This window comes from Nematolebias whitei, chromosome 1 (assembly GCF_014905685.2).
Source record: "Nematolebias whitei isolate Nwh7 chromosome 1, NemWhi1, whole genome shotgun sequence".
In the NCBI taxonomy this organism is placed as follows: Eukaryota; Metazoa; Chordata; class Actinopteri; order Cyprinodontiformes; family Rivulidae; genus Nematolebias; species Nematolebias whitei.
The window spans coordinates 83,287,808-83,305,744 of record NC_056498.1 but is presented as its reverse complement, the minus strand read 5'-3'; the positions used below and the strand labels follow the sequence as shown (position 1 = coordinate 83,305,744).

The window sequence follows — 17,937 nt, the reverse complement described above, 5'->3', positions numbered from 1 at the left end:
AGGGGCCTCATATTGGAGTATTATTTATTAATTGTGAGTCAGGTTTTATGAATTGTCATTTAAAAAAGACCTGCTTGTGTCACTTCATAAATCACATAAGCTAATAAAACTTTAGTTTAAAAAAATGAGACCATTCTTTTGCTGTGGTGCATTCACTAAATTGTGTTGAATCAAAACTCAAGACTAAATCACAGAATACAGTAGTCCCTGATTCATCGTGAGGGAGCCATGCCCTGAAGCCCCGCGATAAGTGAAAAACTGTGAAATAGTAATACAAGTAGTAAGTTAATTGTTTTAGTATACATATATATATATATATATATATATATATATATACACACACACACATATATACACATATTGATGTGTGCATGCGTGCTCATCTGCTCACACAGACTCATGTTCATGTTTGTGCTGATGTTCAATGTTTTTATGTTATGAGTGCTTAGTGTATATTTAGTTGATGTTTTTCTTAGTTCATACCTTAGATGTTATTACTGTTTTTCTTATACATTTTATTGTTGGATGTAACTGGGACCCTGTGTACATAATTTCGCTCCACCACATGTACCACATGAGGTGCGAATGACAATAAAGAAACTCTGATATACACACACACACATATATATATATATATACACACACACACACACGTATATATATATATATATATACACACACATATATATATATATATATATATATATATATATATATACACACACATAAAGGCATTTTAAACTCTTCCCAAACTCTTGCAATATTCTAAACAATGTTTCTAAACTCTAAACGCTCTAAAAGAGCACAGCATGTCATGATTTCAGCTCTGTGCCTCAGCTGCTCTCAGCCACCTGTAAGCGCTCTCGGCTACGCCCACTTCTCCACTCTGCATGCAGATCAGCTGCAGGAGGAAGTTTCTCCTGTAGTATGGGCTGCACAGAGGTGCTAAATAACGTAAAATAATTTATTTTAAATAAATATTTCATGCCAATTGTGTGTCATGTCCAGTCTTCCAACATTTTTCAGTCAGGTCATCTGGACAGTTTCTTTTTTATGCTGAAACATTTCGCCCTCGATCCAGAAGGCTTCATCAGTCAAGGAAACACACAACACAAAACTGATCCTTCCCCCAACAGCTTACTCCAAAGTGGAACAAACTAGTTTTTCTTGTGATAAAATGTTTGTTTTGTTGCTAATGGGGGAAGAATCAGTTTTGTTGTGTGTTTCCTTGAAGCCTTCTGGATCGAAGTTGTTTTCAACCAGTTTGACAAAACTGTCAACAAGGAAGAGGGCCGGCAATGGAGGAGGGGCCGTACCAAAGAGACCATCTTATCACAAGCAAAACTGGTTTGTTCCACTTTGGAGTAAGCTGTTGGAGGAAGAATCAGTTTTGTGTTGTGTGTTTCCTTGACTGATGAAGCCTTCTGGATCTAAGGCAAAACATTTCAGCACAAAAAAAAAAGAAACTGTCCAGATGACCTGAATGAAAAATGTTGGATTTTATACCTGGATTATTGAGCACGGACTTTGTTGTTCATGTCTAATCTTATTTTATAGATAGATAGAGCGAGTAATGCATAACTACGGCCACAGACCAGAGATGCCCAACCTGTGAAATATTCATTTTAGATTTTGCTCAGACTGATTGTCCAGAGCAGCACGGTGGAACAACTGGTAGAGCTGCTGCCTCTCAGTGAGCAGGTCCCTGGTTCAAATCCCCAGTCCAGGGGCCTTTCTGGGTGGAGTTTGCATGTTCTCTCCGTGCATGTGTGGGTTTTCTCCGGGTGCTCCAGTTTCCTCCCACAGACCAAAAACATGCATGTTAGGCTGATTGGTAACTCTAAATTGTCTCTAGGTGTGAGTGAGAGAATGTTGTTTGTCTCTATGTGTCCCTGTGATGGACTGGAGACCTGTCCAGGGTGTACCCCGCCACTCGCACAGTGATTGATTGATATGGGCACCAGCGACCCCCGTGACCCAAAATGGAAGATGCGGGTAAAAGATAATGGAGAGATGATTGTCAATTCAATCAGAATTAAACACTTCAAGCTGAGATCCTTCAAAGAACCATCTTAAACAGGTAAGATATTAAGTGTTCATATCTTTTGCACAGAACCTCTCGTCACAAGATCTGAGCTGTTTGTTTTCCCAATCTGGCCGAGTGTCCCTAAAACCAATGCTTCCAACGTTTTAATGTGCATGAACAGCTTGTAATGGCTTCCAGTAAAAGTCATACCTTTCAGGTGAGGACCTGGGTTGAAGGTTCTCTGAACTCCACTGTCTGACAGTGGAAGTGCAGTTCTACAGTGGAAGCAGAAACACAACTCCATTTGTTTTGACAAATAATTATATTTTATACAAATATTAAATAAAAAAAACTAACTCTTTCAGCAAAGGATGACTTTTATAATTTCAATGTTGAATTCTAGCTGCTCATCAAGTTGGAAATGCATCTTCTTAACTTCACTTGGGTTTAGCAAAGCACTTTATAATCTGCTTCTTACACACACCCCTACGCACACACACACTTTTGTTATGACGTGTACACAGATAATCACATCAGGGACTACGGGACACAATCTCTGCCAAGGATGCTTGAGTTGTGGGAGGGATTCTGGATTTTACTCAACCAGTCTACCACTGAATCAAACCAGAATGAGGCGTTCAGGGTCCTTGACCTGATCAAACTTTCAAGCCACCATCAGGACCAACAAATTATTTTTTAACTATAAACTAGTTACATTCATCAACAGACTTCAAGGCACTTTTACACTTTATATAGGTCAGGAAAAAAAAACATGATAAAACACTAAATCTGGGGCGGCTGTGGGTCAGTGGTTAGAGCAGTTGTCCTCCAATGAGAGTTGAGGGTTCAATTCCACCAGCAGTTACATGCTGAAGTGACTCTGGGCAAGACACTGAATGCCTCATTGCCTCGGATGCGTCTCATTGGTGTTGGAATGTGATTTAAAGCAGTAGTTCTCAAACTGGGGTCCCCAGATCCCCGGGGGTTTGCAAGCCAGTACTTGGGGGGTCCACAAAATAAATAACAAGCACATAGATGTTTAACAACCCATTAAAATACACAACAATGCAGGAAATCACATCTAATTATTCAAACTTTTCTGGGGGAGGAGCCCCCCCCCCCCCCCCGCCCACTATTTGCATTCTGGCATCAATCAGTTTTCAAATGAAGCCGTTTCTTGTCTGACACTGCTGTTCTGATTCTGTTGTTTGATGTAAAGAGTTATGTAATAATTTTGAAGATATATTTATTATGTTCATATGTGAACAGGTAAAGTTTTAAAGTGGTTTTTGATCCTGTTAATTTTGTCAAAACTGTCATTTTTGGAAGCTGAAATAAAAAAAATTGTTTAAGAACAGGTCTTAAGTATTTATGTTACACAAATATTTCCACTGCATTAAAGGGACATATTTAATAAACTTATTTAATAAACATGAGAGTTATGAGGGGGTCCCTGAACCCAACAAGTTGGAGAACCCCTGATTTAAAGCTCTGATTAATCTTTGTATAGATCTAGTATAGAGCTGTATGAATGGGTAAATGGGGCACAGATTGTTGTCAAGAGCTTTGAGTGTCTTGATCAGAGAAAGGTGCTGCAGAGCTACAGTCCATTTACAACTTCAGGTCAAGGTATTAATATTTTAGAAATGCAAATACGTTGATCATTTTTACTGTCATCAGTTGTTTTACAGAAAACATTTATAAAGACAAACATTTCACATCAAGACATGTAACATAGTAAAATCTTTACCGACACAACAGGAGTGGCAGATTTCCAGTCTAACCAGTTTCAGTTGTTTCTTATAAAGCTAATTTTCAGCCGCTCCTCAGACAGCTGTGTGTTTGATCCCACTTCTTCTACCACTCCTAAAATTATTCTAAAAGTTGTGCTCAGAGGTTTCCATCCACTCTTCGTGAACATGATGAATGCCATTTGGGCTGATTTCTTTCAATGCATTTATTTTTTCCAGACAACAAGCAAATTATGATTCTTCAAAACAAGAATTGGAGGCAAACATTTGAATGTGATTTCCTGTAATCCACAAAGTGTCAAAACTATACATACAGGCTCAAATATATACATATGTTCACCTAAATCTGTTGAGAGGTGGTGCTGAACGTTCTAAAACGTCCTCATTTGATAAAGACGGGGCCTGTTAACGTCTCACTGGTGAACAAGATTGACTGCAGCTGTAGTTTCTCTTTCCCAGCATGCAGAAGCTCTCGGTGGACTGATCAGTACTCATCTGAAGAAGTTAGTTGGGATGTTCAGAAACAACCCAAGATCTACCATGGCTACAACCTGCTGAGAACCAGCAACTCATTGAACACCAGTGTCCCTGTCCACAGTGAAGCCAGTTTTATATCACAGACTGAGGGTGCTGCTGGCAAACAAACAAGACAAAGAAAAAGCTTTTTGGCCACAATGACAAGGATGACTGGAGCTGAGACGAACCTTTCAGTGTACCAACTGTAAAGCATGGTGGTGGTAGCATCAAGCTGTGGTTTTGGTGCACTGCACAAAGTACATGGAATCATTTTTTTTTTAAAAGGACAAACTCCAAATACTTCATCTAAACTCAGATCGACAAGTAGATGTTTGAAGCTTGGTCACATTAGGTGTTCCAAGAGGACCGTGGTCCCAAACACTCATCAGAACAGAGCTCTGAAGACAAGCCACAACCTCAGCCCTGTAGAAGAGAGGAGTATTTTTAAAAAGCCAGATCTCTGCCAGGAAAACAACCAACTTAAATGAACTCCATCAAGAAAAGTCTTCTAGTATCAGCCAGAACATCAAAGTTCTTGCTCAGTAATCCAGGTAATAAATCCAACAACGTTCAGTCAGGTCCTCTGGACGGTTTGTTTTTGTAGAAATGTTTCATCCTTCATCCAAAGGACTTCATCAGTCCGAGGTGCCACAACAAACTCAGTCTTATAAGTAGCATACTCACATAGTGGATCAACCATATGAAGTCTTTTGCATGAAGGACGAAACGTTTCAACAAAAAAAAAAAAAAAAAAAAAAAAACATCCAGAGAAAATGACTGCACTTTGTTGGACCAGCCAGAATACCAGAAGTTTGATGATGGACAGAAAAAGCCTGTGGTCCAGGTGCAACTTCTCATGGGACATTTACCCAAATATTCGTTTATGTGTATACATATTTTGAGTCTGAATATAATTTTGATCATGTAATCTACAATAAATTTAACTTGTGCACCTGAATCTCATTTTAAATCATAAGTGTATGTTTATTGTATAATGTGTGTACACAGGGAAAAGTAGGGTTTAAATAAATTCTTAAAAGCCCCACATTTATTGGAGCATCCATGCCCATGATGAGTGGATGAGCCTGAACACAAGTGTATGTCAACAACTTGTAGTACCAAACGTGCACAGGCTTTGTGTCTGTAGGACAAACTAACAGAACGTGCCGGTCCCTTCAGTCCAGGCCAGCAGTGGACGAATGTATAAAACAGTGCAGCTTCCAGACAGTGGGACCACTGGACTCCTCATGGTCAGTCCAGTGTCCTCTCACTTCAGCAGGTGGCTCAGCTGGTCCTGTAGGTTTTTCGAGTGCTCCACACTGGAGGAGGGAGACACAAGAGAACACGTGCAGATTGTCAGCTTGTGCTGTGACGTCCCCCTCAGACAGTGATGTCAGCTGTTTTCTTTAAAGCCTAAACTGTTGTGGTTACACTCACTTCTTCTGAATGGCCTCCTGCCTGTGGGAGACAAATGGACATATTGTTTAAACAGGACTGACAGTTTGAATAGAAATAGATAATTTCAGCATCATTACAGATGGCATGCAGCTGTATTCGATACTCACTGGTATTGTAAATGTGTGGTGATAATAGACATTTTCCTCAGACTCTGGAGAATCAACAACAAGAGTGTTAACTATTCTGAATTGGACACATCTGCGTCTATGTAACTTACAGAGAGTCTTTGTGTCACACACAATGAACAGAAAAGTAAAAACTTACATCTTCAGAGTGCAGAATGGCGTCCTCCTGAAGGACCATATTCCTTGCTGCTTGCCCAAGAAGCTTTAAGAGAAATTAGCACCAGATTAGCAGAGTTTAGATTGGCTGAGAAAGACTTAAACAGTATTCTGCAAAGCATTTTTTATAGCTTCAGGATGTAAGGACAGTTGTAAAAAAAAAACAACAAAAAAAAAAAAAACACTACTGCTACATAAAAACAACAAGAAATAAAAAAGGTTTCATTCCTTGGTAGCATTCCTTGAAGAAATGCATTTGACCCACTGTCTTTTACTGGCTGACTTTCAACCTAAAATCATCTTCTGATGCGAATTTATGAAGAGTGCATTTGCAGAGTGGTGAAGGCTGCACAGAAGTCTGCTGGAGTCATCCTCCCCACCATCACAGACATCTACACCCCCAGATGCAGCAAGAGGGCCACCTGCATCATGAAGGACCCTGCTCACCCAGCACACACACTTTTTGCCCCGCTCCCCTCAGGAAGGAGGTGAGGAGCATAAAGTGTAGAACCACTAGACTGAGCAACAGCTTCTACCCCGATGCCGTTAGACTCATGAATCTATAACCAGAATAATCACTGTGAAAAGAATCACATCATGCTGCTGATCTTTTTTATGTGGCTGCTGATCTGTTTCATGTTGCCGTGTTCATTCGTACTCATCTGCTCACACAGACTCATGTTTGCTGTTCAACGTAATGTTTTTATACTACGAGTGCTTAGTGTATAGGTTTGAGTTGAGGATGACTCTCAGCTCCTACAACAATAATCTTGAGCTCAGTATCTGTAACAGACTGTAGATATTTTTGTGTTGACTAACGTTGGTTGGCTGTGATGGTCACCTTGAATTAGGTCGACTTCAAAAGGTAATCAGCTGTAGATGCACATCCAGTGACTTCTGAGAGTTTTAGTAAAATCAGTGCAGTGGCTCAGTTGGTAAAACTGTTGCTTCTCAGCGAGAAGGTCGCTGGTTCAAATCCCGGCCAGGGGCTTTTCTGGGTGGAGTTTGCATGTTCTCTCCGTGCATGCGTGGGTGTTCTCCGGGTACTCCGGTTTCCTCCCACAGACCAAAAACATGCATGTTAGACTGATTGGTAACTCTACATTGTCTCTAGGTGTGAGCGAGAGACTGAATGGTTGTTTGTCTCTATGTGTCCCTGTGATGGACTGGAGACCTGTCCAGGGTGTCCCCCGCCTCTCAAACTGTGATGGTTGGACATGAGCACCAGTGACTCGAAAAGGAAAAAAGTGGGTAAAGATGATGGATGGTTCATGAGATGTTACCAACAGACAGACAGGGTTGATGCTAAAGCTTAATGCTCAGAGTATGTGTTGGGGACAATGCTCAGCTACTCCCACCCAATATTTGATCTACAAACTGTACATCAACAATGTTGTGAAGTCTGTTGACCAGATTGTTCCTTCGTTTCTGTCCAGCTTTCTTCTGTCATGTGCTTGCATCGTTGAAGGCAAATAATTTTTATTTATTTGGAGCTTTTTAGGGGCTTTTGAATTAATATTTGAACACTGTGGTGGTCCAGTTCCCATGTTGAAGAAGTATACCTGGGAGTCCAGATGTGTGCTGGTAAACATGCTAAAGGCATTTTATTAATATCTGTCTGTTTTGGTGGAAACGCACACAAAACTAACTAATCCTGATGTTGTGTAGATGTAAACACAAAATTGTGTTGCCAAAGACCAAACACAAACAAGAGTGAAAAGCAGTGATTTTAGCCTCTTTTTGGGGGGTGCTGAAGCACCTCTAAAATTTAACTCAGCACCCCTGAAGAATAAAGAAACCATCATTAGGATTTTGTAAGGAAACTTCTCTAAACTTAAATTCACCAAAAATATTGAATAAATTTGGAATGAATGTGGAATAAATGACGACAATCTTAAACAGGCCAGGAAAATCTATAATTTTATTTGCAAGAGTCGGATCCTCCACGCGACCTGTCAATCAAACCAGCAACTGCGTGTCAGCAACTGACCAATCAGTGACCTCAGTTTGTCCCGAAGTGAAAAGGACTCTTTGCGGCAGGTCAGAGGGATTTCGTGAAAAATCATCAGAAAAAATAGTTAAACATTGTCAGTGGAGAACATGCAATTCAGACTGTGTCAGCCTGAGCGTTTAGAAGGTGGAATATAGTTTATTCCATTTCCAAAACCTAAACAGAGTCTGGAAAATGTAAAATTGAATAAAGCCCTCCCAGTCGACCTCACGAGCAGCTGCATACAACAGTGATGATAAAAATGAGAGATTTGGTGTTCTCCAGGAATTTAACTGGTTTAGAGCTGCAGGTATGAAGTTGTATCCCATTAAAGAACACAGATACCTCCAGGGTTCATTTATTTGCTGTGTTTCTTCTGGCAGAACAGAGAAAGTGTAGGTAAATGCTCAAATGCAAAATTCTGTCTGTGACGGGACAGAAAAATAATACAGCACATTTTTACACAGAGTGGTGCGTTCACAAGCGTCAGAACCGCTATGGTGCATTTAAGAGCATAAGAATTATAAAACTTAGAAAGCCCACATTGTTCATTTGTAGTTGTCTTTACTGAGCTAAGTTCTGTTATAGTTTGTTTCTTTCTAACAAGTGATAAACAGGAAGTACCACATGTTCCTCTGCAGGAAGGCAACTGCAGGTAAATCCTCCATTTTTTTGTCATAATTAGATACTTGGTTACATTTAAGATTAATATTTAAAGCTAGTTGTGCTTTGTTTTGTGTTTTAAATGTCGATATTTATGTTGCAACTTCTGGTTGCACATGTTTATTCTTTGTTTATGATCAGTTAACACTGAACTGTTTTTGTACAAAGCGTTTATTAAGTTGTGTCTGATTTATATGCATTTTTATGTATAGTATACGTTTTAAATGCGTTTTATGACTCAAAAAAGTTAAATCTGGTCCTCTGGACATTCAAAAAACAAAACAAAACAAAACACAACAACAACACAACAACAACAACAACAACAACAACAACAACAACAACAACAACAACAACAACAAGTAGAAACATTTCGTCTTTCATCCGAAAGACGAAATGTTTCTACATTTTTTATTTTTTGTTGTTGTTTTGTGAATGTCCAGAGGACCAGATTTAATTTTTAATTTTTTTTACCTGGATTATTGAGCATGCATCAGGATTTTTATGACTCTATGTTGTGTGTACCTCATCTGTGTTTATTCGTTTAAAACAAGTCTCTCTTGAAAATGAGTCCTCGTGACTCAATGAGACTAACCTGTATAAACACAGGTTGAATGAGTGAATGTAATGTAAATCGGAGTGCTATGTCTCTAGCATCTTAGCTAGCACAGCTGTACTGAGTGCCACTAGCTTAGCACTACTTCTTGTTGTGCCATTAACTCTAAAACAGTTACTGAATCAAGTGTTTACTTATGGTAAACATAGATACCATTTCCTGCATTCTGGTGTATTTTTATGGGTTTTTAAACATCTATCTACAAATTCAAACTTTTCTGGGGGAGGACCCCCAGACCCCACCACCAGTGTCTCAGTTTTTTAACTGACAAATCATACTGGGTAAAACGGAAATTCCTTTATTTTGAAAGGAAAATCACTTCTTGTTCCTGTTTTGCCCGGTCCAGACTGTAACACGGTCAGTAACATGCGGGATTAAAGGAAAGTGTCGCCTTACCTCTTGGCTACGGGATCCTTTTAACACCTGGCGGGTCAGAGCGATCACATCGCCGCTACATGAGCCAACTTTATCGGATAATAAACCTTTAACAGACTGACCGAACCGCGGCTGCGAGTCAGCCGACGCCATCTTTTATTTTGGCAAGCGACAGTGAGCGGTGAGGGACAAAAAGCATGCAGCAACGCGCAAGCCATGGCTACAGGTTCATTTGAAACTGTTCAGTTTGCAGTCGACCAGTTCTCAGCCTTTAATTTACATAATTTACGTTTAGGGTGATTTATTTACCTTTCTGCACATTTCTAAATCAGATTTATATAAAAAAAAATTGACTATTGTGAAGACATAGAAAGTTTTTTTTTCGTGACAAACTGAATAAAGATGTCAAAGAGCATGTGGACATTCTCTGACCTGAAGACAATCAATTAATCAATGGAAATATTTGTGAGTCACACTTTTACAATGACAATGTAGGATAAGTAAGCTTTGTTCAAGTGTACAAGTTGTTTCAGTAAAGACAAATAGAACAGGAACAACATAAAACTAGAAACTAAAAAATAACATAAATATACAACTTTTTAAAACACAAAGTAAAGATATTTATTTTACAAAAATACATGAATTTAACATGTTTTTCACATGTAGTTCCATGTGGAAAATCATGATTAGATGAACATCTTAGAAATGTTCCAAAACCACACAGCAAGCATGCATAACATACTTACTAACTAAAATGTAGGTGATAATGTTGATGCCATTGTCTGTGTTAATTGTTTGTTAGCAAAATATCTCATGAGCAAAGATTTTGATGAAACTCAGAAAATAACCATTGGATGTATACTTACAATTGAGTATTTCTTCAAGTTAACCCAATTCATGAAAATAGCTGACACAGCCAACTGAGCATAGAAAAAACAAAAAAAATTTATAATTTGGTAATTTTGACAAAGATTGGGCTCAGATGTGGTGTGGTTGTAGCTGGGGGTCATATTAACACTTTCTGTGAGCGCTACACATTCCATGGGATCTTTACTTCAGACTCTGACACAGTGTCTGTCTGTTAGCAAAATATTGTTTGAACAAGTGAACAAATTTGAATAAACCTTTTGAAAAATCAATAGATTTTTTTAGAACATAAGCTTTCACATTCACCCCCATTCAAGATGGCTGTAACAACTAGCTGACCTTAGAAAACAGAAGAATGGTTGTAATTACATCCATTTTACAGATATTTTATTAGGTATTTACAGGTAAATTTTGACGCAGTTGAGTCTCTTGCAACACACACATGAACACTAACAGATCTGGTGTTATTGTGTCCCACCACACGTATTTAATAAATTCACCCTTAATGGTTAACTATCATTTCTTACCATGAGATGATTTGAGTCTGAAATTCTGACAGGAAAGTGCTGGGGGGGTTCTGCCTTTCTTCAAGAAAAGCTATAAAGAAAAGAGAGGTAGAGACGAGGAAAATAAACTGCATCTCTTTTTTAACAAAAAATAAGAACACAAGAAAGCCTGAGGAAGGACCCCAGCTGACCCCGGTCAGTTAAAATGGTTTCTAAGCTTTAGAAAGAAGCAGTATTTCTTTTACTGGTGCTAAAACTCGCACACCAAGCTTAAGGAATATTCCAGCAGAATTCAGTTTAGGGTCAGTATATTTTTATTAAAATCAAAATTTGCAAATAATCAGTTATTCAGATGATTGGTGCAAGGTGGTTTATTCCCAGATATGACTAAAACGACACAATAAAACAGTTTGTCCAATAATTTCTGGCACCGTGTTGAAAGAGACCAATAATGCCTCTCTGGTTTTCTTCAAGGCCTCAGTGAGACGAGCCTCTCTTATCTTGTTTAATTTGGGCCTGTCTTCAGTAGTCGGAGTCAAGGCTCTGGCATTGACGTAGATGCATAAAAAGTGTAGCCTGCATCGACTCTGCTCTGTCTCTCGCAGCTCTTTGCTGAGATGCATGGCCACAGCTGAAGCAGACCTCTCGACGCAGCTATGTCTTGGTTTTTGTGTCTCGTTGTTTTTGTGCTCGTAGTCCTGGCTGTGTTTGCTTGGCAGCTGAAGTCCTTACATGGCCCCCAGGAGCCCCCCCACCTCCCAGCGCTACCCTTGATTGGCAGCCTGCTGAGTCTGCAAAGTCCTCATGCTCCTCATGTGCTCTTCAAGGAGCTGCAGAAAAAGTATGGACAGACGTTTTCTCTGATGATGGGTTCCCACAGAGTCATCATCGTCAACCAGCACATCCACGCCAAAGAAGTCCTGCTGAAGAGGGGGAAGACGTTTGCAGGAAGACCCAGAACTGTATGTATAGATCTACTGAAATACTTCAACTTCTTCACCGCTTCTGCAGTAGTAATCTTTGTGTGTGTAAAAGGTGACCACAGATATTCTGACCAGAGACGGGAAAGACATTGCATTTGGAGACTACAGTGCTGCCTGGAGGTTTCACAGGAAAATAGTGCATGGAGCTCTTTGCATGTTTGGAGAAGGTTCTGCCTCCCTCGAGAGGATCAGTGAGTATTGTCCCACAGCCCTGCTAAATGTTACTGTAACCTAACCAGAGGCAGAATAACTGTTAGGCAAATGCTTACACCCAATAAACTCCCCACATGGACTTTAATATTTCCATTTGTGTCGTGGACAGAAGTAATGATGTCATTTTGAGTTGAAGTAATGCTTTGATGGATGAAAACGGGTCAGAGATGAGTGTGGTTTGTTCATGTTACAATAGCCGGCTGCCAAGAGAGTTTAAAGAACTACATTCACCAGTTTTTTTTGTGCAAAATTCAAACGTGGCAAAGTTTTTGAGAACACATCTCAACAAATATTCCACAAGAACAGATAACATAAAACGAACAGGTACAGTAAGTATACAGTGAAGTTCTGATGGTACAACCATAAGCAAAAATAACACAGTTTCACAAAATTAAAACAAAAACTTTAAATTGAATTAAAATACATGTATTTTTGAAAACAGAGATGCTAACCCTGTCAGCCTGCTGCTGAAATAATACCATACTGCTGTAACAATTACTATTTTACACTTATATATAAGGATTCAAACATTTAACTTTTTATTTTTAATTTGATCATCAAATACGTAGTATATGTACTCTCCATATACTTTAAAGTACATAGTATATGTACCCTCCATATACTTTAAAGTACATAGTATATGTACCCTCCATATACTTTAAAGTACATAGTATATGTACCCTCCATATACTTTAAAGTACATAGTATATGTACCCTCCATAGACTATAAAATACATATTATATGTACCCTCCATATTCTTTAAAATACATAGTGTATGTACCCTCCATATACTTTAAAATACATAGTATATGTACCCTCCATATACTATGTACTAAACTACATAGTATATGTACCCTCCATATACTTTAAAATACATATATGTACCCTCCATATACTATGTACTAAACTACATAGTATATGTACCCTCCATATACTTTAAAATACATACATGTACCCTCCATATACTATGTACTAAACTACATAGTATATAGAGGATATAGGCACAGAAGTGAATATGTTGAGTCACTGTTTAAAATCAGCTTTTTCATGGATTTACAACACTGATTTTAAAGTTATGTTGTCATCAGCTGTTAGCCTTTTTGCTTTTAGATTACCTAAGACAAAAAAAAAACAACTAATTCCAGGTACTGAGGTTTAATAATGAAAGAAAAATTCAGAGTAAAATAAAACACTGGGGAGCCAACATTTTTTTTTAAATACTGTGATTTTTCTGAAACAGATACAGAAAGTGGCAGACCTAAACAAAAATATTGAATTAAAGATAACTTTACAAGATTACATTACTTGCAACAATGCAAATTGCACAAGTTTTAAACCAAGATAAATAAGATAATTTGTCTGTTTATACAGAAAAAAATGGACATTTAAATCTTGAAACTAACAATATTGTGCAATGCATGTGAATAAGTTCTCCCCCAAACCTGTGAACTTAAAATACGTTTCAGCCAATACCACACTAAGTCTTAGCTCCATGCCTGAAAAACTAAGTGAAAGTTGACAACAAAGTCCATGCTCAATAATCCAGGTATACAATCCAACATTTTTCAGTCAGGTCATCAGATGACCAGATGACCTGACTGAAAAATGTTTAATTGAAAGTTGGTAAGCTGTGGCAGCCATCTTGAACTAAATTGACTTTTTTTTTTACCAGTTAATCATTACTTTCTGAAAGCTTTGTTAAATCAGTCCACTGGTTTATGATTTATTTTGCTAACAAACATATACACACACACAATTTCATGACAATTTCATGATCACCCGCCTTTCATGATAATAGAAAATAATAAACAGCAGAAACAATGTGACTTTTACACTTGAGCTTATCATCATGCTCAAATGGTACAGTTTCATGTGAACAACTGCACTCAGGGTCAATGGAACAAACAAAGTCTGCACTTTTGTAACATACATTTAAAAAGGCTCAAGAAGTCTTTTGGACCGAAGAAGAAATGTTTAAACAAAAAGAATATGTCCAGAGGACCTCACTTAATCTTGTTAGAAACATTTCAAACAACTTTAAAATAAACTAGAGAAATTGCATTTCTTGTGAAAATGCAGTGTGAATGCTTATTGCTGAAGAACCTGCTGAAATGCAGCTGAAATGGAAAAACAAGCCAAAGTTAGCAGAATAAAGCAGAAAGAACACATATTTGCTGAATTTGGTTTAAATAAACAGAGATGTGCACAAAATCAGAAAATTAGCTAAAAAAAAAGCTGAAATTAGCACAATATAGCTGAAAATTAACTGAAAAGGCAAAAATAATCTCAAACTAACTGAAGGGGCTACACCTTTTTGTGTTGTGTCACAGTCTGTGCAGAGGCCCAGTCTCTGTGCAACACCGTGTCTGGGGCAGCAGCTGTTGGACTGGCGCTGGATCTGTCTCCTGAGCTGACCCGGGCTGTCACTAACGTTGTCTGCTCCCTCTGCTTCAACTCGTCTTACTGTCGTGGAGACCCAGAGTTCGAAGCCATGCTGCGCTACAGCCAGGGCATCGTGGACACGGTGGCCAAAGACGGTCTTGTAGACATCTTCCCCTGGTTACAGGTTGGTCTACACGACCACTGCAGAAAGAAACATTTACGGCATGCTTGTAATGTGACAAGTGGAGGTATGAACAGAAAAACAACAGATCATTAAATATTTGAACAACTCTTTATTGCCAATAAATGCATGAACTCCACTGATTTGATTGTAAATATATTATATAAATAATAATAAATATTATTATTAATAAATATATAAATATATTATAATCAGACCAAATATGTTGCCAGAATAAAGTAATAAAAAAGTCTACGGTCTGTCAGTTGTAGTGTTTTATGTATCAGAATGTATTAATATGAATGATCTGATCAGATTCTCAAATTATGCAAATCTATATCAAGTGTACATTATGGGCAAACATCTGTTCTCATCTGTCCAAAGGACATTCTTCCAAATGTTTTATGATCCACTCAGATGAAGTGAGTTGTGGTGCCATGTTATTTTAAAAGAGAAGAGGCTTTGGCAACCCCAACAAACAGGTCATACATGTTCAGTCTGTCATTTTGTTGTTATTTAAATTCTCCTCCTGTGAACTTCTACCTGCTCAGCCCTGTAGTGTCTGAGAATGGAGCTCTACGGTTTCTGGTACTTCCTCTGAGCACTGCACTGTCTGACCACAGGGTGAACTTGCTGGGATGTTCACTCCAGGGAACATCTTAAATGTATTCCACTTGTAAGCTTTCCCCCTGTAAAATGGTAGACTCTAGGTAAGGTGGAAATGACCTTTGACCCTTCCCAGATTGATAGGTGGCATCAGTTGCTTCTCTAAGGTCATTGCTGATGTCTTTCCTTCTTGGTATTGTATTGACACATGTTATGCTCCAAAGCAACAAACTGACAAAGCTCCTGTATTTATAGAGGTGTTCACCCTGATATTGATCAGGTCACCAATACACCTTAAAGTTTCAAACCTGGTAAAGATCAGACCCCCGTTATGTCCTAATATACAAACATAATGAAGTGAAAAGGGCGGGATGTCTTTTCCCAATGCCTGTGGCTTGAGGTTAGTATCAGTTTATATCTGTGTCTTATTTGAACTTCTAGAGACAGATGTTAAGAGGGTCAAACCTGTTCCAAAGTTTAAAGAGCATTTCTTAACAATGAAGGTTTTAACTGGTTTGGATCCACACATTTTTTTAATAAAATATGACTGATTTTAATAAATGCATTTTTATATTTTAAATGCACCACACATTTGTATATTGAAGCAGAGGAGGGTATTTATCAACTTAACATGACAGTCCAGTTCTATTTTAGTTGGAAAAGACAATAAGGATTACTAAATGCACTTTTTAAATACAGCCTAGTAATATTTCAGCAAAATGTGTTGTAGATATTTGTGTGTTTTTGTGTTGTATCATGATAATAAATGTGCTACATTTCTCTTTTTGTCAAAGATATTTCCCAATGCAGACCTGCGACTTCTAAAACAGTGTGTTGGGATAAGAGACAAACTTCTACAGAAGAAGTACGAAGAACACAAGGTACAGTCTCCAATACTAACATTAAATACTACGCTGCCTCTAACTACAGAAATATATGTGTGAAGGTACAGACCAGACATGTTCATTCAAACTAACTCGTTCAAACATAGTTCATATCAAAGTTTGAACAACTATACAGTGGAGCCATTAAATGACAGCCAGGAAATGTCCAGCCTTATCAATGTTTACTTATGTTTTTATAAATAATATAAGTTATCTATAACTTACGTGTTGTGGGCGGCACAGAAAGGCAGTAGTCAGGACTGTCCTCTCACAGAAAGAAGGTCACAGCATCACTTTCCAGCCTGCAACCTTACTGGGTGGAGTTTTCATGTTCTCCCATTGCATGCATGGGTTTTCTGTAGTTCCTTTGGTTTCATCCCACAGACCAAAAACATTCAGGTTGGGTTAACTACAGAGTAGTAACTCTAAATGGTCCCTAGGTCCATTCCCTGCCTCTCGCAGTGACTGTCTGTCACCAGCTCCTCTGTAACCCTGAACCAAAAGCTGGTAAAGGAAATGGATGGATGGATGAAGGATGAGTGTGTGTTGTTGGACTGATGCAGTGCCCATTTCTTTCTTCATCAGAATGCAGAAAAATCTGAAGCAGCTTCAGTTTTTAAGCTCTGTGCAACCCTCATCAAGAAAACAATACAACCAAATTGCTTCATTTTGTCTTTTAAGATGGAAAAAGTGAACTAAAAGTGCATGATAAAAAAAACTAATGATGAACTTCATAATTAGGTTCAGGCTGGAAATGTGTTTTTCAAATGAATTTACAAAAATGCTGCCAGTTTTGTCCGAGTTGACTCTAATTATTTTACAGAGATTCAGCTAAACTGCACCATTAGGTCTAACAAGGTTGAGTCAGGTCCTCTGGACAAATTCTTCTTTGTTGAAATGTTTAGTTTTTATCCAAAAGACTTCTTCAGTCTGAGGAGCTGCAACAAACTCAGTCTTAAAAATAGCACCTTCTCATAGTGGATCAACCAGTTTGTTGTTGACATCCAGAACTAGTGGTTCACATGCTGGAGGAAGACCATCAGCCTAACAATTGGTCATAAGTGCCCTGATGGCTGCTTGTTATTCACAGAGGGCTGAGTGATACTAGCAATAACAGCATTGTAAGAGGGGGACAGTTGAACACGGAGGCCTCCACCCCTGTTTAATGATGGACGGTTTCTTTTCACAAAGATGGCCTCCTTTACTCCTCTCTCAAACCATAGCTCCTCTTTATCAAGGATGTGAATATCTTCATCCCTAAAAGAGTGACCGCTGACCTGGAGATGAGTCTAGACCACAGAGTCCTGGCCTGATGATGTTGATCTTCTGTGCTGGTCCATCCTTTTGGCCAGTGGCTGTTTAGTTTCCCCGATGTAGGACTGTGGGGAGCAGCCGTCCCACCACCTCGGACCTCTACACTCCACGATGCAGGGGGAAGGCACTCCGCATCATGAAGGACTCCACTCATCCTGCCACAGTCTGTTTCAGCACCCCTAAGCAGGCGGCTGAGGAGCATTCAGAGTAGCTGTCAGACTGCTGAACTTAATTCAGCCTCATCTTACATTTTTTAAACTTTATTTATTTACACACGCACGCACACAAAAGTGTGTGTGTGTGTGTGTGTGTGTGTATATATATATA

General features: G+C 38.7%; 3 protein-coding genes across 3 annotated transcripts in view; 1 reads left to right on the top strand and 2 right to left on the bottom strand.

Moving 5' to 3' along the window:
* LOC119413748 overlaps positions 1-17,937 on the bottom strand; it is an 880,117-nt gene that overhangs the window by 787,565 nt on the left and 74,615 nt on the right. The gene's annotated exons all lie outside the window — the stretch shown is intronic.
* borcs7 (BLOC-1 related complex subunit 7) lies at positions 5,446-9,844 on the bottom strand. Its single transcript, XM_037680861.1, has 5 exons — positions 9,695-9,844; positions 6,016-6,078; positions 5,859-5,902; positions 5,731-5,751; positions 5,446-5,612 (listed from the first exon to the last, which is right to left on the bottom strand). Exons 1-5 carry the CDS (start codon positions 9,824-9,826, stop codon positions 5,561-5,563), a joined length of 312 nt encoding a protein of 103 aa, XP_037536789.1. The 5' UTR covers positions 9,827-9,844; the 3' UTR covers positions 5,446-5,560.
* Positions 11,703-17,937, top strand: part of LOC119430866 (steroid 17-alpha-hydroxylase/17,20 lyase) — a 23,056-nt gene continuing 16,821 nt past the window's right edge. The window contains exons 1-4 of the mRNA XM_037698348.1: positions 11,703-12,008; positions 12,082-12,220; positions 14,574-14,809; positions 16,207-16,293. Of these exons, the coding sequence (XP_037554276.1) occupies positions 11,703-12,008; positions 12,082-12,220; positions 14,574-14,809; positions 16,207-16,293 (768 nt within the window). The remainder of the gene's footprint in view (positions 12,009-12,081; positions 12,221-14,573; positions 14,810-16,206; positions 16,294-17,937) is intronic.